Source organism: Syngnathus leptorhynchus, chromosome 17 (genome assembly GCF_054491065.1).
Source record: "Syngnathus leptorhynchus isolate UIUO chromosome 17, UIUO_Slep, whole genome shotgun sequence".
In the NCBI taxonomy this organism is placed as follows: Eukaryota; Metazoa; Chordata; class Actinopteri; order Syngnathiformes; family Syngnathidae; genus Syngnathus; species Syngnathus leptorhynchus.
Genome location: NC_141211.1, coordinates 2,965,923 through 2,987,336, shown reverse-complemented (window position 1 = coordinate 2,987,336; position 21,414 = coordinate 2,965,923). Strand labels below are relative to the sequence as shown.

The following is a 21,414-nucleotide window of genomic DNA, read 5'->3' as shown; positions in this document are numbered from 1 at the left end:
TGCAGAACATTTAACCGGCAATACAGTCAAATGTTCTGCAAAGTGCTTTACCAATATGTTCGAATGACTTTGTCGATACATTCAAACGACTGTTGATATCGTTGAACGACTGCGAATACGTCTGTCAATCCATCGGAACGACTTAACTAGTGCGTTGGAACGCCGTAGCTCAATCTAACCTGTTGACTTCACATGGGCGCTTCCAGGCTTTCCGTAGCAGGTGTTTGAAAATTCTTTTCTTTACAGGTGTCCCAAAGTCAAAACCGTTCTTGTGGTGTACTTTGTGATTTCTCCAACCTGTTGCATTTCAAGAGAACGCGTGGGCACTCAAACCTCATGTCCAGATGGACGAGGTTAACGTGGGAATTAACCACGGTGACGCGGCGGTTCCTGTTTACCGGACGGTTGCTAGGCAGCGACATCAGCTGATTTCCCCCCCCCCCCCCCCCCTTTTCCCCGACTAATCCCTTTGCTCTTCCCTCCTCGGCGCACACTCCTGCCTCCGCTCTGGTGCAGATAGGCGGCCAAGGGTGGAGCGCGGGGGGCCTCCAAACAGGAGAGTGGGAAAGGACCCAAGGCGGGAGGGGCGGCATTCAGACGGCAGGGGTGGGGTGGGGGGGCCTGCAAAGCGGCATCGCGTGTGCGCGTGTCCGCCCGAGAGAGGAGCTTGTCTTTCTTTTCTTTTGTTTTTGTCCCTTTCTTTCCCGTCAGCGCTGCGCTCGGCAGAAGGCTTGGACCGCATGCATGACACAACGCAAAGGCGAGAAACCCACCATCAGCATCCAGGAGCACATGGCCATTGACGTGTGCCCCGGACCCATCCAGCCCATCAAGCAGATCTCCGACTACTTCCCTCGCTACCCTCGGGGCCTGCCGCCCGTCGGGGCGCCGCGCGCCGCCCTCTGCGCCGCCACCGCCCCGGCCGCCGCCTCGGAAAGTGAGGACAGCCCGGAGCGGGCGTTCGCCGGAGCCTCGGCTTCCAGGAGAGATGATGAGCCCGACGTGGAGGCGTACGACTCGGACGACTCCAGTGAGTGATGCGCTGCTGTTCGTTTTCCATCGCTTGCCTGAAGGATTTTCTTTCTATTTTTTTTTCTTTCAGTCCCGTCACCTTTTCCATGTTGTCTTTTCGGCGCATGTATTGTGTGTGTGTGTGTGTGTGTGTGTGTGTGTGTGTGTGTGTGTGTGTGTGTGTGTGTGTGTGTGTCTGTGTGTGTGTGTGTGTGTGTGTGTGTGTGTGTGTGTGTGGCAAGTCGCCGCCTCACACAGACAACTGTTGCACCCGCTCACCTCATCCCTTCTCAGGAACATGCATGGCGTTTTATAGCCCAGCGTTTAGCTGCGTGAAGTTTTTTTTTTCGTCGAGGAGGTGCCTCCAGATTGGCTGTGGTAGTTATGCAGCAATCCGTAGGGTGCAATTTCATCCACAGGTGAACCCTAAAATGTGGGAAGTTTCCCCTCACCTAGCGCCCATCCTCCACCGTACTCCACTTCATCTCTTGGAGATGATGTGCCGCTTTAGCTTTTGGAGTTTATGCTCATCTGACTGGAAATACAGATTCTCCCCCTCCTCCCATCAACCCTACTTTGAAAATCAAATCATTTTTGTGACCTTTTCATCAGCATTTGACCCCGTGTCAATCCCGTGCATGAACCTGCTCAATTTGACCAGATAAATCATTTTGACCACAACTTCATTTGCAGGTGACCCAAAACTCCTCTAATGTCATCCCCCAGCTGACTGTGAATCAATCAGCTTTCATGGTGTCAGACCTCCTTGCATTTTTTTTTTTTTTTGGCGATGGGGGCTTAATGTGTGACACAAGTCCGTTAATCCCACCGCAGTGGGAGGGGGCGGGGCGTGCAGGCTTTAGAGCCGCTCTAATCCTGAACTGGCCGAAAGGAGGAAGATGATGATGATGGGGATGAGGGGGGGGGGTGGTGCAGACAGATGTTGGATGTAAGAACAAATGCCCTGTTGCGCTACTCAACTCCACTGTCTCCCCTTTCCTGTAATTTGGGGCTGGACAGCAGTGGCGCCACGGTCCATAGTCTCCACTTGGCTGCACTTTTGCCCATAGTGTTGTGACGTCGGTAAACATTTCACAACTCAACCTTTTCCAAAATAGATTGGCAAAAAAAAGCGAAATGGAGCGCTGAATGTTTGCCATTGCAACGAGGTAGCCGCGACCCAGATCCCCTGTTGTGGGACTCCATTCAGCATGCACGCTTCCTCTGGGACGGGGTGGGGCTGGATTCCCTGTGAGCCAAATCAACAATGGGGGGGGGGGGGGTTGCGGCGGCTAATCTGCATAAAAGCTCAATTCCCCCCCACGCACACACACGCGAGACTCATTGTGACTCAACCTTGACTTTCTTAATTGAAGTGCAGCAACGTTTAGGGGAACGGGGGCGCAGAGGCCGATTAACGGCTGTCGCCAGCGGGCGGAGGAGAAATAGCGGGCGTGTCCTGCCAAACGCACGACGCTCTCGTGTTTGCAGGAGATAAGCCTCAAAGGCGATTGTTTGGGGGGGGGGGGGGGGGGGGGGGCTCACCGTGTGCCGGTTGGATCCCCTCATAAAAAAAGCAACATGCAGTCGGATCGGACGAGTCCAATTCAAGACTGCTTGCTTGTTCAGATCAACTAAAAACAGCCCGATTTGACTCATCTTGACATCATCTGATTCGACTCCTACAAGACGGAGCCATTGGAGACTCGCTCGTGTCACTTGATGGCATCAAACTCCTGACTGCACTGCACACAAAAAGAAAGAAGCTAAAGTCTGCGTAAAGATGCCATGGCAGATTAGGACTCGCCAGGCATAAACATTTTCAATTTGTGTAGAGGCTTAAAAGTGCTAAAGTTGGACTTTTTGTCAGACCGCGAGCCTTGTCAGAGCGTTTCTCTCGGCTGGCCGGTAATTGCTTTTTTCATTCAATCCACATCTGAGAATGCGGCGTCAGTGGCGGAGGTCGCGCCAACCTGACGGTATGTGCAAATAGATCGTTTTCTCAGCCGTGCGGAATCAGACTTCTCCGAGAAGCGCGTACGGAATCGATGATCGACGCGCTCGTGCGCCTCACTGGCAAATATCGCAACACTTTACCGTCAGTTCATTTAACAAAAGAATATTACGTTAGGAAATTTAATGCGGGTGATCTTTGTTTTCTACCTTGTTGCTAACCAAAACAGCAGCAGCAACATGAATATGGCAGAAATTTTGCAACCTCAACACTCAATCGAGAATTGAGTCTTTTGGGGGGAGACAGACTGATGACGTTCTGGTGGCCAGCGGGAGACTGATTACTCAGTGAGAGGCAACACGCTAGCATAAAAAAAATCTCCCACTGAAGCCTTCTGCTGGGTGTGTGTGGTTGGTCTCTCAAGGAAACATATGGCATCAAATTACTTGTCATCGCGCTCATTTTGCTTTTCACCAAAAAAAACCAAAAAAGCCAGTCAAGTTTAAATTTCTGCCCAAAAACAAATGTCGCAACTATTAACCCTCCCAGGGCTCATTTGTCAGAATTGCAGACTGGTGGGGTCTTTTGTCCTCTAGCCAATTAATTCCGGGCGCCCGAGATTAATTGGAAATGGCCGACCGGGCCAAAAAGTCTTTGAATGACTTGGCGGACAAAAAATCTACGCGGTGTCTCATTAGCGTGATCTGCATTTCAATTGCAGCAAATGACATCATTGATTTATTCCTCATGTGTAATGAGAGGAATGGCAGGAGGGATTTCGCCGGGGAAATCGCCCCGTCGAGGAGGCGTTTGCTGCGCGCAACTGTAGTTGAAGCACCTCGAGTACTTTGCCGCTCCTCTCTCCGAGAAGTGCTCTATAAATAAAACAAGACTCGCATATTCTAATGGCCCTGTTCACACTTGTAGCCCAATCCAACTAAATCTCTCTTTAGCCATCGGAGAAAAAAAAGTTCAACAAATTATTAAGGCCTGTAAGCGAGCCAAAAGTAGTTATTTTATTCATGATCCTTTTTTCTACAAAATAATTATCTGATTAATCGGTTGATCAATATTTTACTCGGCTAAATAAAATCTGCACAGCCTTAAAAAAAACAAAAACATGGGTTACTTGTATGCTCTGCTCTCTGCCTTAACAATTTAGTAAGGCCTTGACGTGCCTGAATAAAATGTCTACTATTATCGGTAATCAATGTCGCATTCATGGAACAAAGGCGAGCTCGGAGTATTTGCTTTGATTTGAAATGTCACTCTGCCTGTTGGCGCTTTTTTTTTCCTTGGGTACCTGAGCCTCCCTCCCGCGGCGCCGTTGGCTCGATGGGCGCGCTGAATAGACGCCGGCGAGTAGCGAGGCTTCCGCCCACGCTTTCGCTAGCCCGCATAAAAGGCGCCATTCTTGCGTTCATCCACGCCGTTTCTTTGCTGAGGACATATCTATGAGGATGAAATAGCCAAGTGCAGACTGTTCCAAACTGTTCATTTGGAAAGAAGTGCAATGGTTTGGGTTCAGATATCAACACCGATGCTATTAGTGAAGCCATCCTTGGCATTTCGTTATGTGTTAGCATTAAGCTAGTAGTCTCTTCAAAGCAAATAAATAGATTTAGCATTGCTAAAAGTGGCGGCAAAGCACTACTTTTGTCTAAGGGATACGCTTTAACTCCCATCATTATGGCCATTCGTATTTACTCGGGGCAAGGATTGCGCAACACAGCCAATCGACCGTGTCGGGGTGGGGTTAATCAAGTGATTGAGGTTGGGCTGAAGTACGCTCACTTCCTCTTCTCTGCAACGTGCACGTCCAAAATGGCTTCTTTCAAAGTGTGTCAGACCAAACAAGGCCATTTTGGGCATTGTGTCGCGAAGGCTTTGTAAGGGCTTGAAAAATAGAAGGGAAAAAAAATAATTCTAAATGACGCACGCTGTTTTCAGACAGCTGTCGCGTGGAGTGCTCGAATGAGGTGGAAAGAACTCGCTGACACTGTGGCGCTATGTTACGGCAGCGATCCGTCCATTTTCTATACCGCTTGTCCCCACAATGGCGTGCTGGAGCCTATCCCAGTAGTCATCGGGACACCCTGAACTGGTTGTCAACCAATTGCAGGGCCCGGAGAAAAGCCACGCAGGCATGGGGAGAACATGCAAACTCCACACAGCTGAATCGAACCCGCACCCTCTGAACTGTGAGGGGGACCAGTGCACCATAGAAATAGTTTATTGGAATGGGGTGAGGGTGGGGGGGGGTTGCTGCAATTGAATGCACATTGTGCTGCTCCTTCTATCTTGCACACGCCACCTGGAGCGAGCGCTCCATCTTGTGCGGGCTGGCGATCCACAAGGCAGCCGCCCACCACACATCCTTGTTTATTTACAGCCCGTGTTTGTTTCCCTTTTGTGATATAGCCCCCCCACCCCCCCCCCCCCACCCCCAAGCCAATCAACCTATAACTCTGGCAGCGACCCCTAACCCCAAGCTTGTTTGCTGTCTGGGCCAGCGACGCCCTGATGTACTGCTTCAATTTGAAAGCGCCACGCGCTTGGAACGCCCTCAAAAGCCGTACGATGCCTCAATGCTTTTCATTTGTTTTTTATGGCCCACTTGTGCAAAATGTCGGCTTCAAACCAAAATGGCAGACTCTGCGTTTAGACAGTTTCTTTTTCCGGGCATCCTGTCATAATAAAAATGTCGACTCAGTTTCACATTGACAAGTAAAACTTGTCAAATTTGCCTCAAAATGGCTGCTTCAAACTAAAATTGCCGACTTTCGTGTAGTGTTTTTGTATGTGTCCTGTTATGATCGACATGTTTGCCCAATTTTATGGAGCTTTTTTTTTTTTTTTATCTTCGGCTCGGTGGTGTCAGAAAACAGAAAAAGAAATTCAACAAACAAGCAATGGCGCCAAATAAAACCACACGTCCCCTAATCACACGAGGGCGCCCGTGATTGTGTTGGACTTTGGCTCGTTAGCGTCTTGATTACTGAGATTTGCTGCCCGCGACGGCGATGGCAAATTGTTGACAACAAAGCACGATTGTTTGTCCGCGGCGCAAACATGAATGAATCGGTAAGGGGCGGGTGGGACGCTCTCTACAAGTCCAACGTAATTACAAAGCAGAGAGCGAAAAAAAGAATGAACGAACGCTAATTAGAATGCGATGTGGAAGGAATTGCTCTAATGCAGTCGTACCACAGAATTCTGAGCTATTTATGGTTCAGTGAAGACATTTTGTTTATAAAAAAAAATAGGAAACATTTGTAAAACAGGTTTTGTGACTTGTAGCATTCATGGAAATCCCTGCCAGCGTGACAAATGGCGGCGCCAGGAAATAGACCGCACCTCGGTTCATTTTCCGCCTGACCCCCCCCGTCCCCACCTCCAATCTTCCGCAACCGGCCATTTATTTCCTCCCCAGGCCGATATTAAATCAAGTCCGGCCGGCCGACCGCGGCGGCCTATTTGACGGGCCGCCTCATCCGTCGGTCGGACTCTCTCACTTCCTGGCAACCAACCGGATTAGTCGCGCTGCTTTGGGGGGGACGAGCCAGAGTGTGGCCAGATAGCGTAATTCGTTTACATGCGCGTAATGCATGCATGTGGCCACGTTTGGTTTTAAGGTAGGGTTTCAAATTAGGGTTTTAAGCCGAAGCTGACGTGGAAGCAGCCATCAAGCACTCCAGCGTCCAAACATTGTATCCCTGTGTAAAAGCTTTGACTTTTGGGCGTTTAGCAAGCTTTTCCAGGCACAAAGTGTCTCGGCGTGTCGTCTGCGCCGCCGGAGGGAAGGCGAAATCCCGTAATGGACAATAACGTGCGTTGTGATGGCCCGATAAGCCGCCAGAGCGGGCAAACGCGTTGAGCGTGTGCCGCGATTACTGTCAAAAAGCAGATGCTGCTGAAAATCAGGGTGCGTGACGGAAAAAAAAATGAAGACCCGCGCTCACCCCATCCCTCCAAAAATAAAAAAAAACAACACTAGTTTTGACAGACTGCACGTATTTGTCACGGGCTAGACAAGTCAAAGACCAATTCCTCCAGTTAGCAAATTAGGGTTTCAAATTAAGGTTTCAAATCTTGGTTCTGGCTTTAAATCAGGGTTTCGGTTTGAAGGTAGGCTTCCAGCAACTTCTCCGGCATTTATTTGAGGCAGGCGTACATGTCACCATTTGAATGCCCATTATTCCCCTCCTTGTATCCGAAAAAAAAAAAAAATAAAATAACAGCCTTGGGCCACACACTGGCATCCATTGCAGTGAAAGTGAATCATCAGGCAGGCTCCCAAAGCTGTTTCTTGTTCCTCGCCTGGCGTTGACCCACCGGGCCTCCTCCCGTTGCACGCCGCCGTCTGTTCCTCTCTCGAGGCGTTTAATAGTCGTCTGCGGGTGGCCCGTGCAAAAATACTGGCTAATGTGCTTGATGCAAAACATGTCTTGCGCCCCCGCCGTCTTTCTTTTTTTTTTTTTTTCTTTCATCACCAGTCTCATCGAGTCCGCTTTTGTTACCTTCTGCTCACTTCCTGTCGACAGAGTTCCTCCCCAAAAAATCTAAATAAGTAAGATCAACAGCTGATTATAATCGCCGACGGCTTTGAAATTATTATTTTTTTTTGCTCCAAATGAAGGCCTGGCGCACGTTCGCGTGGACGACGAGGCGTTCGCAGCCTTCCGGAGTACACACTTAGACGTTGACGTGATCCTCATGTCAATTCAGGACTACAATACGTGTTGCCATGCCGCTTGATATGTGTCTCGCTACCTACGCCCCTGCTAACACCTCGCTGTCCTCGTATTGCTAATACCGCTAAAATGCGTCTTTTATTCCTGACGGGGGGAAAGACGGGGGGGGGCAGAAGCTCAAGGTCCACTTGTTGTCATTTAATACACTTTACGGATCTTCCTCAGTTGTCATGGAAACACCTTTAGTGTCAGGCAATTCACGCGTCGCACTTTTTATCAGCTCACTCCGCCGGAGCCTCCGTGCCCGTGACGACCGAGCCGGTGGCAAACAACCGCGCGGCCATGTGGTTTCGTGGCCTTGTGATCCAGGTCTACCTGTTGGCCGGGTGGCCTTGACCCCGCCTTGGATTAGCCGCCTCGAGTTCATTCAGAATAGCTGGGTTTATTTTTAGAGTTCTCGCCAAGGTTTCTGTCTTGACGGGTGTGTGATGCGGACTTGCACGCGGGAATGCTCCTCGCGGCGCTATCGGGACCATTCCGAAAGACTTCCGGGTCCACGTTGGCCCCGATCGACGGTTTTGCAACCCGTTTTTGATATTTTTAGTAGCTTTTGAGGCGATAAAAAGCTTCTCCAACTCTCCGCTGAGTGCGATGAGTCACAATCACACCTGCCCGAAAAAGCAGGCGCAAATCGACACATCGACTGCTCGCCGGGAGAGTTTTTATAGCTACATGCGGCAACAATGGCAGCAAAGTTCACAATCAATATGACGGAAAGAGATTTCAAGGAAAGTTTGCCGCTTCGTTGTGACGTGGAGTGCCTCAGGGGTCAATCCTCGAACCCCTGTTGTACATTACAGTCGCTTTTGCTTTAGGGAATTATGAACTGTCAATTACTTTTAAGATTTTCACCAAAAAGCGAAAAACAAGTCACCTGTAGAGTTGCGAATCGTCACTTCAAACATGGCCAATGTTTGCCGACGCGTTCCTTCCTCGACCCTAATTGCGAATAACGACGAGGAGGGTGAAAATTGCAACGAAGCGGCAAGGCATGTAATTCTCGATCAGTATGCAAATGTGCGAATCATTGTGGTGGCGCTTGTGTCAAGTGCGGGAGCCTTTTTCTATTTGCCCCCTCTCCCCCTTGAGGTCAACGCCAGATTGTCATGTCAAGTGTGCGTGTCTGGCAAATTCTAAAACAACTTGCTTTTTTCATCCCTCTGAAATCATCTCTCTGCTAATAAGCAAAACAAACAACACCATTTTTGTTGTTGAAATTAACAGATCGTGTCGTCCCACTCTAATGAGGAGGAAGTAATGGGAAGCCGCAGCAAAGCAGGCGAGAAAATTGCTCATTGCGGCCTGGCACAGGCGAGCACGTTAACACTCGAGCGCTTGTTCCTTCCGAACGCACGGTGCCCACCAAAATGTGGCCTGTGTCTTCTATTGACTTCTCAGAAATAGGAAGACAAAGTTTGGCTCCTTGCCATCTTTTTGGTTCTTTCTTCCTCTCGTAATCGCCGCCGGCGTTGAGCAACAATTAATTTTTATTTTTATTTTTTTTCCCCCCCTTGCAGCCACGCTGGGAACGCTGGACTTCAGCTTGTTGTACGACCAGGAGCACAATGCTCTGCACTGCACCATTAACAAAGCCAAGGTAAGCGTCGTTTCCATCTGTCGCCCGTTTGAAATTTGAAGGATGAAAAAAAAAATTCTCGTGACACAGAAAGCCTGCCGTTTTGTTTGAAGGTCATTTTGGTCAATGATGGGTCGGTCGCTCTGACATTTTGAGGTGAGGGAAAACAATCTGTTGGGATGTCTACCAGTAGTGGACCCTCCAAAAATGTCAAGAAACAATTTCCTAAAAAGCACAGGAAGTCTGCCAATTTTGTTTTCCTTTAGTTTTTTTGTCCCCAAGACTGGTTTGACTTAGATTTGGTAATTATGTCTACCAATCGTAAAATCAGCAAAAGCCATCCCCTTAAAAATTGTAGGTTTCAACAAAAACTGCCACTTGTCGATTCAAGCCTTTCTTTCATCTCCTTCAAGGACATAATATTTCTTTTCATCCTGGAGTCGGCAATCAAATTGACCAATTGAGCGTGACTCCGCCCCAACTAGCCGCAGACATTTCTGGTAACCTTTTCCCCACAGGCATCATTTTTGATACGGCGCTAAATTTGAAAGATCAATTGGCCATTGAAAATGTAAATTTTGCAGCAGTGACAGACTGCTGACATTTTCCCTTTACTGATGCATAAACAGCAGCGGAGAGCGAGCCAAATTTGCATAACGCCGCTGACACGCTTTCAATATGTTGCCCGCGTCAATATTAATACCACACCGCGTGAATATCTTTTGCCGTCCTACGCGCCTTAACACATCCTGCGGCGGGAAAGACGTCTGTTTCTCATTTAACCTCTGCGGATTAAATATAGAAAAGGAAATAATCCAACGGAGAGCAGAAGGGAGGAACAAACGTGTTGCTTGGCCGCTACCTAACCTGCACAGACGTTGACCAGAACTGCAATGGCTGAAAAATTATGTGGGTGGAAAAATAAATGCCCAACTGGATGGATGCCTCTTTTTTTTTTTTTTCTTTTTTTCCCCCGTTGCTTCCATTTCTACGGCCATATCGCTTTCTCCCGCAGGTCATTCCGGGTTTTCGTCTCAGCGCTTGCCAAGTGGCCGCGATGGCTCACTGATTTATAGCAGCTTTTTTTTTTTTTTTGCAGAGCCTTTTGTTTTTGTCTTGACAACTTTAGGAAACCGTCAGACAAGGACACCAGCCGGAATTAATTTTACGGCTCCATCGATGTGACAAACGTTGACTTTTTTTTTCTTCAAGTCAGGCCACACTGTCATCGGGCTTGCGTAACCATTAGCACGTGTTTTACATGCTAATGCGTCAAAGGCACAAAATGTTACCTCCGCAACTCGCCTTGATTAAAGCAATTACCACCCCTGCCTTCTCCGCCGCTTTTCATTCTCAGACAAATGAGGTTATTTCCACTCCCCCGTCTGGCTTTTGAGTGCACGAAGGACCAAAAAAATGTCTCCTACCTTGGCGACACACACACAACACCACCCCCGCTAGGCTCCCTTTCTTTGGCGCTAATTAAATCAAGGCCAAATCGAGGTGGTTTGTTTGGTCAGGCAGCTTTTGGAGGAAGTCGAAAACAAGGCTGCTAACACTCTGGTCCGCTTTAATCGAAGCTCGTTTGTGGCGATGAAGTCGGTGAGTCTGCTCACCAAAATGAACTTAAAATAAGCAAAATGGCAGATTTTTTTGTGCATTTTTAAGCCATGGCTTTTTTTTTTTGTGGGTCTATTCGAGAAAGACAAACACCCCAGGGAAGCTGATTTTAGGGGATGCAATTTATTCTTGTCGTGCTTTATGACAAACCATGAAATGTTACAAAATGGCGGATGTATTCCTACGCCTTTTTTGCCGTTCTGCTCATGGTAGACATGCCCACCAAATCGTATGCCCCTAAGGGGCAACTAGTTGGATGTATCAAGAAATAAGAGGCACCTGGGACTGAGTAGTGTGTTTGCATGAATGAACACGTCGGGTGAGTCAGACGCTGTGTCAGCGTTGAATGAAAGGTCCAAGCTCGACCTGTTAATTCCTCGCCGCCTACGCTGCAACCTACCTTGACACGCCAGCTGCCGTCTTTTCATGAGACCCTTCCTCCTGGGGTTTGCCCTTTTGTTTTCCCTGCACGGAGAATGCTCCAGTTTTGTTTTTTTTTCCCCAATTTCCCCAGTTGTATATTCCAATTCTAAAGTCGTGATTTTTTCTTTTCATGTTCTGCTGTTCTCCAAGTGTCAAGCTTGTTTGAATGTTGATAAGTTGACATAGCATCCATGCTAATTTGCATTAGCCTGTCTATGGTAGTTCATTTTGTACATTTGGCTTGAACTCATTTTTTTTTGGTTCATTGGCAACGGTGTGGTTTGCAATTTGTTATTCGGGCAAAGTTTTTGTCGGTAGATTGCGATCAGAAATCGAGCCCAAAGTGTGCCTTAACTTTGGAGGTTCCATTTATCTTTTATTTTCCATCTTATCGTTTCTTATCTTGTGCAATTACTTTGATTGATGTCACTGTTTTCAATCTCAACTTTTTTTTTTTTTTTTTTTTTTTTATAACCCCCCTCTTTTCTTCCCAACTCAACTTTCTTTGTGTTTTTTTTTTGCATGCTTTCATGTCTCTGTGTTGCCACACACACACACACGCGCGCACAAACAGCTCCCTGTTCCCAGATACAAGAAGGTAAGCCTGCAAGATAAGCCGCAATCGTTGACTCAATCGTTCCGTCTTATCTCCACAAGCATCCCCAACCACCAGTGGACCCTGATTGACATCCCACCTCCAACTCCCGCCCCGTTCGCCCCTGACTTCCCTCATTGTGATTCCGCACCTGAACCTGCTCAATGGTCACTGGCAAACAACAAAAAATGAAAACATAACGTCAATAAAATCATCGGTTAAAAAATCTGCAATGCACTGCAGAGATGCGTCTCCATTACGGGCTGCTTTGTTTTCCCTTCTCAAATAAATACACGGCCTGTCCCCGCGCGACCCCGAGTCGTAACTCCTCGGCAAATCGCTCGGGCCCATCTGCCCGGCTGGCCGTATTACCCGACGTCAAGACCGCAGGTGCTCCCCCCCCAAATCAATCACCCCCCCCCCCTCCACCCTCCAGCCTTAACCCCAACGCTCCATGTTGCAGAGGTGGCAAGTGCCAAGTCGAAATACCGGCACACAAAAATGTGCCAATAATTGACAGTCACTCAAAACGAATTCTAAATATGTAAACATTTCTTTCTACTCCTACTTAAGGACATTTCAGTGTCAACTTTTTTTCTTTCTTTCTTTATTTCTCCGCAAGTACAGAGCGTGAGTAAATTTAGCAGCGCTGATGGTCCTGTCGCAGCGCTCCTGTTATTTTCCGTGATGGATGCCTCGTCCGCCTCGGTGTCACCAGCCCGGTCAGATATGATAATGAAGACGTATGCCGAGCTGATGAGGAGGCTGATAGCAACACGGGGAAATCAAAGTGTGCACGTAAAACAAATGCACTCGCTTTGAATCACAAATGACTGCTGAGGCTTAATAGCTTTATCATGTGCCGCATATTTTATTCACATGCATTTTATTTTTTTTTAAACTTAACACCTCCTCGTTTCCCCAAACGATGCTTCTCTCATTTAAATCTGTCTTTGCAACTGTTAGCATTTGATCAATTCCACCTTTTTGAAGATTGAAACCGAGGCAAGTTATTAGCGATTAAGCGCCAGCAGATGTTTCTCGGTCTTGCCCGCGGCCTTTAGCGACATCGTGATGCATGTCGCCCATCTGCCGCGTTGCCGCGGTCGTCCGTCTCTAATGAATCGCTAATTACGATCAACTGAGTGTCCAAAAGCGCGCGCTAATATCAGCAGATGTCCCTGGACGGAACAGAAAGTCTGTTCTTAGCAAGTGATCATCGTAAAATTATTAATTAAACTCGTGTACTTGTATTGAATAAACACCTGGACTGTACTAATATGTCGAGTCTGAAATTTAGTAAATAAGATTGAGTTTTATCATTTTTAGGAAAGTCATTGAAAGTCTTTCACAACACTTTTTTTTGTGGGTCTATCCACGAAAGAATTATTTTCGTGGGGGTGGGATATATGGAATTTCAGTTCATTTCACCTGGGGTATTGATTTGATACAATTAGACGCAAAGTTACGATTATTCAATGGTGTTGTAATTAAATTTGTGTTTTAGGACACTCATATTTAGGTATATACGGCATATATGGATGATGATTCACCGGGGAAGGAGAGGAAATAAGCCTGTGAATGAAATCCACACGGGTCACGACTGGCGAGGAGATTGCGCTTGTAAATTGACTCCCGCATCTCAGCCGCTCGCCATTTGTCATTCGGCGTGGCCAGAATGGAAGAAATTCCAAATAAGGTTTCTTCTATTGACTCATCGCTGGTTCCGCTAAAATGATGTCAGTCAAGTTTGCCGTTAAAACCTTTACCAAGAGATAAAAAAATGTTATGTCGTCTTTTCTAAAATAGATAAAGGCGTTGAGGGGGGGGAAAAAAATCTGAATTAAAACTGAGGGTTCAAAACAGATTAGCAGATTAGAAACTGTTGCTGATATTATTTATTTATTTGTTTTCTTCTGGGCAGGGGCTCAAACCAATGGACCACAACGGGCTTTCGGACCCCTATGTCAAGCTGCACCTACTACCCGGTGCCAGTAAGGTATGTTTTCACCTTGGCGGTAAAAAAAAGCTATCTACAAAAAACTCAATCTGATTTTTGGGCTTGAAATATAATCTACGTTTTTCTCACAATGTTGACTATATAAAAACACTGACATTGCATGGTAAAAATGTATGTACTTTTATCTTTAGAATTTTTTTTTAATCTAAAAATTGAAATTTATTCTGAAAGTAGCAACAAAACAAAATTTTTGTTGAAAATAGGCAATTTTATGTCTTCTGGTAAATGCGTGACAAGATGAGTGGCTTGTGCCTTGAAGCAAAGACAAAAGAACATCAAGTTGCCATAAATGAATTTTGCCGTTGAAATTGAATTTTGCGACCCCCGTTCAGCATCACATGGCGGTGCGAAGGCCCCGCCAAGGTCAGGGTGTTCGTTCGTTTTCCCAACGCGCCACCTGAGTGTCATTAGACGGATTGTTGGCAGGGCGGCGCAAAGCTCGGAGCTACGCCGCCGCCGCACGTTGAATTCCAATGCGCCCAGACGGGTGTCAACACGGTCAGAAAAAAATAAAACCTCAAATCTGCGGAATGAAGTGGTTGCCGTCATAAATCTACCCATGGGAACCGACAACTTCCATTTGTTTGTTTGTTTTATATCGGCTCAAACGGCCTGAGTCAAAATACCACTAGAACGGAGATAGTGTTTCTATTTCTAAGTTATAATATTTAAAAAATAAAAAATAGAACCTACGTCTGTCTGGCAGGCCAATAAACTTCGGACCAAGACCCTGCACAACACGCTCAACCCTGTCTGGAGCGAGACGCTGACCTACTACGGCATCACCGATGAGGACATGGTCCGCAAAACACTCAGGTACTCCCTGCTTGACCCTTGACCTTTTGGGTTGATCCACTCCCCATGGACGCAGCTACCTAGTCTTCTTAGACTTTTTTTTTTGTCTAATTCTGATTCTGGCTTCCTTGGGGAGAACAATTCTCATGAGTCTGACTTTCTTTAAAAACAAAACAACTTTTTTTTTTTGAAGAATAATCTTTCTTTTCTCGTCCTTGTTGGATTGTCCTCAACTTCCAAATGTGGCGGTAGTCATGGAAACAACTTTTAAACGCTTTCTAAAAAAATCCTGGGCTGCGCGTTACTTTATTTGCAACGCATATGATTATACAACCAACTTGATAAAGATAAAGGTCACACTTTGTACCTTGCGTAACATCACTGTTGCTTTTTCAACATGTGAAACAGTCCAGATTTTATTCTCTGGACTTTTTTTGTTTAGCTCTTTACAAATGTCAATCACGCTGAAAAAGAAAACTCCCTCCATGGAAGTCCGTTTTCATCGTTGCCATTATGACTCATCGTGTAAAAAAAAAAAAAAAGAAAGACTTAGCGGCTAATGGGATTCATTTCATCAGTCAGACGGCGCTTCATTATTTGCCGTCCTTATATTCAAAACGCCGAGTTGTTGTTTGAAGAGGTGGAGATTGTGGAGTCACTCATTAATTTGAGATAAGTCCATCTCATTATATTTCATCATCAGGCTGCCGTAGACTCCTTCACTCCTCAATTGAGCATATGCAACAGAATGTAAAGATCCAAATGAGGTTTGTTAGGATATAACATTCAACATATCAACAACAATATGACATTGTGGGCTCTTTGCCCCCCCCCCCCCCCCCCCCACACACACACACAAGGCATTTTTTTTTTCTTTAGCAGTCTATTGTACGAGCTAGCTCTAATTTCTTCTTGGGTGTAGTACCACCTTGTGCCACAATATTTATTGGGAGCACTGAGCTCTACTGAAAGATACGCAAATAGAAGAAAAGCGAGACTTGGCTGCGCTCTTGGGTGAGCTACAGTCAAATAACGAAGCTTGCTTTTATTTGCTGCGAGCTGTTGAGAATGTCGTGGAGTGAATTTATTGTTTGTACCAGCGCGGCCTTATCAACACTCGCCAAACACACTTTGTGTCTGTGTGTGTGTGTGTGTGTGTGTGTGTGTGTGTGTGTGTGTGTGTGTGTGTGTGTGTGTGTGTGTGTGTGTCATCACACGGCCGCCGTCCAACGCTGATGAAGCCTTTTCACAAACAATCAGCACTGAGCGAAGCCCTCGCACATTTCCACAGTGCACATCATTTCTTTGGCTAAATTGAATTCAGCAGCACCTGTCCATCCGGCACCACTTCACTTGTGTGTGTGCGTGTGTGTTCTTTTTTTTTTTTTCTTTCCTGTCATTTCATGGTAATGATGTAAAAGATAGGAGTCAAAAGCAAAGGCCAGGCGTAAGAGCTGGAAACGCACATTTGGTGGACGAATTGTCAGTGTATTTGTACATTTGAGTCATTGAATCAAATTAGGGTAGTCTGCAGTGCTAACTTGAGTCAATGAATCGAATCATCTGAGTCGGCGGCGTATCATCCCAGTCCCCTTAACCCGAGTCGGTGAAGCCACCGTGACTTTTCTCTGCAGCATTTTTGGGCGACCCGATTCGCTCACCCGAATCACTTGAGCCGATTCATCTGAGTCGTATCCTCCTGCTAGGATTTCCGTGTGTGACGAGGACAAATTCCGCCACAACGAGTTCATCGGCGAGACGCGAATCCCTCTCAAGAAGCTGAAGCCCAATCAGACCAAGACCTTCAACAACTGCCTGGAAAAGCAGCTACCCGTAAGTAGCTCCGTATGATCTTTTGATTGATTCATTTAGTTTTGTTTACCAGCGAGTCGGACCAAATTGATGTCAGACGTTTTGGTCAGGTGCCTCATCCGTCCGTCCGCCACGCAAGTGAGCTCCGGGAAAACGGCCAGGCGGAAGCGTGTTGGCATGCCGACGCGATGTCTGAGTAGTTTCCCGCTGTGGACGCAGGCGGTGTGGATGTGTTGCGCTCCCACGCAAAATTATGCGTAAGAGCGGGATGCTGAGGGAAGCAGGCTGACGAACAAATCTTTATTTGTGTGAAATCTTTTCCCACCATCAAGCGCTAAAGTGAAGCGAGCAGTCTTCCCCTACCCTCCAGTGACTTGAAGTCACCAGCTTTGCGCGTTTTCTAATCATTTGCAAACAGACAAAACTCGCTGGTCCAAATGAGTTAGCGGGCATCCATTGGAAATGACTGGAATTAAAAGAAAAAGCCTGCATTTGCACTTTCAACTGGCTTGATGGCTGGGTATCTTTTTTTTTCTTTTTTTTTTTCCTGTTTGCTTTTTTTTTTTTTTTTTTTTCAAAGGCTGCGTGTGCATTTTATGTCGCTGATGCGGCTTCTTTTTGGCAGCATTTGATTGAAAAAATGTGGTGTGGAGGGACGGTATATTCACACAATCAGCGGCTGCAGGGTCACTCACCGGGAAATTGCATTGCGGGGCTTCTGCAAAAAAAAAAAAAAGTTCTACAGAGTGAGTGGCGAGAGCTTTGTGTGTGTATGATAAGAGACTTTCCACCCAACCTTACTTTTCTTGGATCACTTAAGGAGGATGAATCCTAATTTTAAACCTGGGAAAACTGTTTTCTTTCATGTGTTCTTTTTTGTCCTCCCAGGTGAACAAGACAGAGGACAAGTCACTGGAGGAGCGAGGGCGCATCATGATCTCCCTCAAATACAACACGCTCAAGTCGTGCTTGGTGGTGGGCATCATACGCTGCGCCCACCTTGCCGCCATGGATGCCAACGGCTTCTCAGACCCCTACGTCAAAACGTACGTACAAAGCAACTGGGCCCAAAAATTATTATTATTTTTTTTTTTGTGGGTCCAGTCATGGAAGACATGCCTCCCAAATTTCATGTTGCATTGACAAAGGTGCTACATTTTTGAAATTGTTGGTTTTTACCTGTTAAATACGTTTTGACACGGGAAATTTCCTTGACTACCTTAAAGCCTATCACCCCCCAAAAAAATCAACGCATTGTCTTTTAGCGCAAGCCTCATGCGTATCAGTCCTAATACATCGTTATCACCTCACTTCAGACGCTCGCGCTGAAATTAGGTCCCATTCGTCTGTGATTACATCAAGTGGCAGAAAAGCTACAATTTCAAGGAGTGTTCTTCCTCTTCGTTTTGTTTTGTGTGTGTGTGTGTGTGTGTGTGCCGTTTTATCACACCTGAGCATTTCCTCACGCTTTGATCCGGCCAAGCAATTAATTTCCGACAGCTAGCGCAGCGTACACCTCCGGAACAAAAGCATCGGGAGAGGACCGTCGTCGTCCGATAGATTTGAAGAGCATGAAGGACACAGTGACATAGGTGTCGATTTAAAAAAAAAATATATATATTTATAATTTATATCTACAATCAATACAATTTTTATAATTTTACATCACGGCTTTATTTTGGTGGGGTAGAAATGATCACATTTGACCAGTGTGAATTCATTTTGGTTGTGTTTTACCGATTTATTGGCCCTCGAGGTTGCTCGTGTGGTTTTGATGCCAAGGCAATTACATTCACCACCGCGGCGTCCTCATCAACAACGCGCAGTGTTTGTTACCTTGGGAAATTGAAATTGGAATCAGTGTGTGTCTGTAAAAAGGGCGAGGGGAAAAAAAAAAGAACTAATCAGCAGTGAAATGGCGCATATGGCAATGAGAGCGTTGCTTCAATGCAAAAATTCGAAATTCCAATATGTTGATCCGAACCAACATTTATCTGCATTCTTTTGGGGGGGTCTGCCGATGTGACATAAAGGGGCAGCGTCTGCTACGAAGTCAGAGCCACAGCTCCCCCTGGGGGCGTTAAATCGGTCATTTCCATCCCGTTGTTACGCTCTTGGCAGGTACCTGAAGCCCGACGAGAACAAAAAGTCCAAGCACAAGACGGCCGTCAAGAAGAAGACGCTCAATCCCGAGTTCAACGAGGTACCAACTGCAGTGATTCGGTTTTGTGATGAATTGTAATCTTTTTTTTATTTTCCTTTAACAACATTGGTGCATGTAGGAGCACCCCCCCCCCCTCCCCTACCTGGCCAAACCCACTCAAAGGCCAGCGGCTTGACATTTGCTTTGACATTTTTCCCCGCTCGTATTCCGCCGTCACCTCTTGGCCTTTCCTTCCGACACAAACGTCCTGAATTGCTTTGATTTTAAGGCAATGTAGCAAGTTTGACTTTTACAACTCATAAACAGGCCAGACACTTTTAGGGGTGGGGGTGGGGGGGGGGGGGAATAATGAGCTTCTTGGAGAAATTGAACTGATTCAAATTGGGAACGTCCAACTAACCGGCAAACTGCTTTTGCTCAGGAATTCTGTTACGACATTAAGTACGCGGATCTTACCAAGAAGACCCTGGAGGTAACTGTGTGGGACTACGACATCGGCAAGTCCAACGATTTCATCGGTAAGTTGGATCCTCCGTGGCCGCAAAGATTCCGACGACTTAAGCCTTGTTCCCTGACTCCAGGCGGCGTCTCTCTGGGCATCAACGCCAACGGGGAACGACTCAAGCACTGGTTCGACTGCCTCAAGAACAAAGACAAGAAAATCGAGCGCTGGCACACGCTGACCAACGAGCTACCGGGCTCCCTGAATGACTGAATGTCCTTCATCTCGCCCACAAAGCCGACTGACCCCGCCGTCCGTCCCAGCCTGCATTCACCTCAAGCATCCTTCCTTTTCATTGGTCCTCCCGTGTCTAAATGCCACCAACACGGAATGAGCGCTTTGGTCGCCGCTGGTACAAAAAGCGGTAGCAGTGTTCATTCACAACCACGATACGGAATTTAGGCGCGATTTTTCCACATTCACGTGCACGGCCGGCCGGCATTTTGCCAACATTTATTTCATGCTTCTGACGCAAAGTTTGCCTCCGCGCTCTCCCGTCTTGTCAAGGCAGCTAAATGGTAGGTTTGGCTCCAATGCATCGCGTGAGCAGAATGTAGAACCCTCATGCATTAAGTGGGCTGAGAATGTGCACCTCAGTGCTCGGATCATGTCGAGATTTCAAGGCCCCTTACCCACCCTCTCTTCGCTTTGTTGGATTTGATTTGATTTTCACGGGAGCAACAGGCGAGGTCGCGAGGGCCGGGGTGTGACCCTGATGAGTTGAGGCAGAGATACACGTAGCGTTTTTGGGTCCGTCACTTATTTATGAGTCTGAATGCGCGGCGTGACCTTTTGAGTGCAGATGCTGCCTTTGCGCAAAGACGTGCAAGACTGCCAGTTAAGCGCCTGGCATGGTTTTCAGATTTTTTTTAATACATTTTATTTGGACTCAATTGTATTTTATTTTTGATGGAATTTTATTTGAAATGTATTTCATTTGGCTTCTTTTATTGGTTTTCTTTAAATCTATTTTTTTATTTGTTTTATTTTTAATTATTTAATTTATCAGTGTTTTGTTGTATATTATTTAATTTGTTTTAGATTTATTTAAATACAACTATTATATTGTGTTGATTTCCCAAGTTAAGTTGTTTTTCAGTTGTAATTGTATTTTAATGTAACTATTTTATGTAGATTAACTGTATATTTTAGATTTTTCTTTATTTCAAGTCATTTCATTAGATTTTTTGTTGTTGGTTTTATGTTGAAATCCAGTTTGAGTCCCATTTTAAGTTATGAACTTATTGAACCTTGTTGGCAAGCTGTTTAACATGATTTTGATGACTATTATTTGTGCCATCCCCCGCTGCTCTATATTGATCCCAATAATCACCTCCAATAAGCGACAGCCTGACCGACATTTACCGACTCAAAGCGACAATGTGATTTTGCAAGCAGTCTGCCTTTGTATGCAAGCTCGATATTCTGAAAAAGAAAACCAAAAAAAAAAAGAAAAAATGCATGCGTCAGGTCCTTGTTTTTGTCATGAGATAACCTAATGTTTGATACTGTTTTCTGTATTTGCAAAAAACAAACAAACCAAAAAAAAAGTTCAAATTGAATGCTCAAATGATGACAATGCTTTCTTCTGGACTCCATTTTGTACCCGTTTGGCTGCCGTGTGTGACTTTGATGTGAATTTTGTTGATTTGTCTGAATGTTTGTATGAGTTATGATGTTAATGCATTATGTCAAATTATATTTTGATCACACTAAAAAAAAGAAAAATGATTAAAGTGGTTCCGTTTGCACCAAGGACCTATTTATTTGAGATTTGGCACCCTCTATTGGTGGCGCTCAATACTGCAACCAAATGCATGAACAGCAGACAGGTATTGAAATGGCCAAAAATGTTTTTTTACGTTAGGTGAAAAAATGGACAGAAGATCGACCCTGTGGGAAAGTGCAGGTTTTTTTTTCTTTAAATTGTTTTTATTTGTCTTTTCTGGTTTCACCTGAAAGATTCCCTGCACACCAAGGGGCCTCGCTCAAACCAAACCATAAGTGTCAATGTTCTAAACTTTCTGCTGGAGATCCTTTTTCGGACCAGGAGAGCCGGGAAACTTTCTGCAAGCACACCAGCGACCCCGGGCGGACCCAGAAATAGCAAAAAAACGCAAGAACAGCATTTCCCACCAGCCCCGTTTCTTGTCTGAAGCCCCGCCCTTCTCTGTTTGAATGACAGGTT

At 46.1% G+C, this 21,414-nt stretch overlaps 1 protein-coding gene across 2 annotated transcripts; it reads left to right on the top strand.

Moving 5' to 3' along the window:
* Positions 1-622: 622 nt before the first annotated feature.
* On the top strand, positions 623-20,871 carry doc2b (double C2-like domains, beta). 2 transcript variants are annotated; one of them, XM_085935785.1, is made up of 10 exons: positions 623-1,030; positions 9,237-9,316; positions 11,913-11,936; positions 13,858-13,932; positions 14,660-14,769; positions 16,455-16,581; positions 17,449-17,606; positions 18,682-18,763; positions 19,146-19,242; positions 19,306-20,871. In XM_085935785.1, exons 1-10 carry the CDS (start codon positions 745-747, stop codon positions 19,437-19,439), a joined length of 1,173 nt encoding a protein of 390 aa, XP_085791911.1. In that variant the 5' UTR covers positions 623-744; the 3' UTR covers positions 19,440-20,871. The 2 variants fall into 2 exon arrangements, with proteins under 2 accessions (XP_085791911.1, XP_085791910.1); XM_085935784.1 differs by lacking the exon at positions 11,913-11,936.
* The last annotated feature ends 543 nt before the right edge of the window (positions 20,872-21,414 follow it).

What these genes read in the sequence shown, in the direction of transcription:
- doc2b (XM_085935785.1), top strand. Translation starts at nt 745, where the DNA reads ATGACACAACGCAAAGGCGAGAAACCCACCATCAGCATCCAGGAGCAC. An exon ending in TACTACCCGGTGCCAGTAAG is followed by an intron (nt 13,933 to 14,659) that starts GTATGTTTTCAC and finishes TCTGTCTGGCAG; the next exon opens with GCCAATAAACTTCGGACCAA. An exon ending in ATGGTCCGCAAAACACTCAG is followed by an intron (nt 14,770 to 16,454) that starts GTACTCCCTGCT and finishes TCCTCCTGCTAG; the next exon opens with GATTTCCGTGTGTGACGAGG.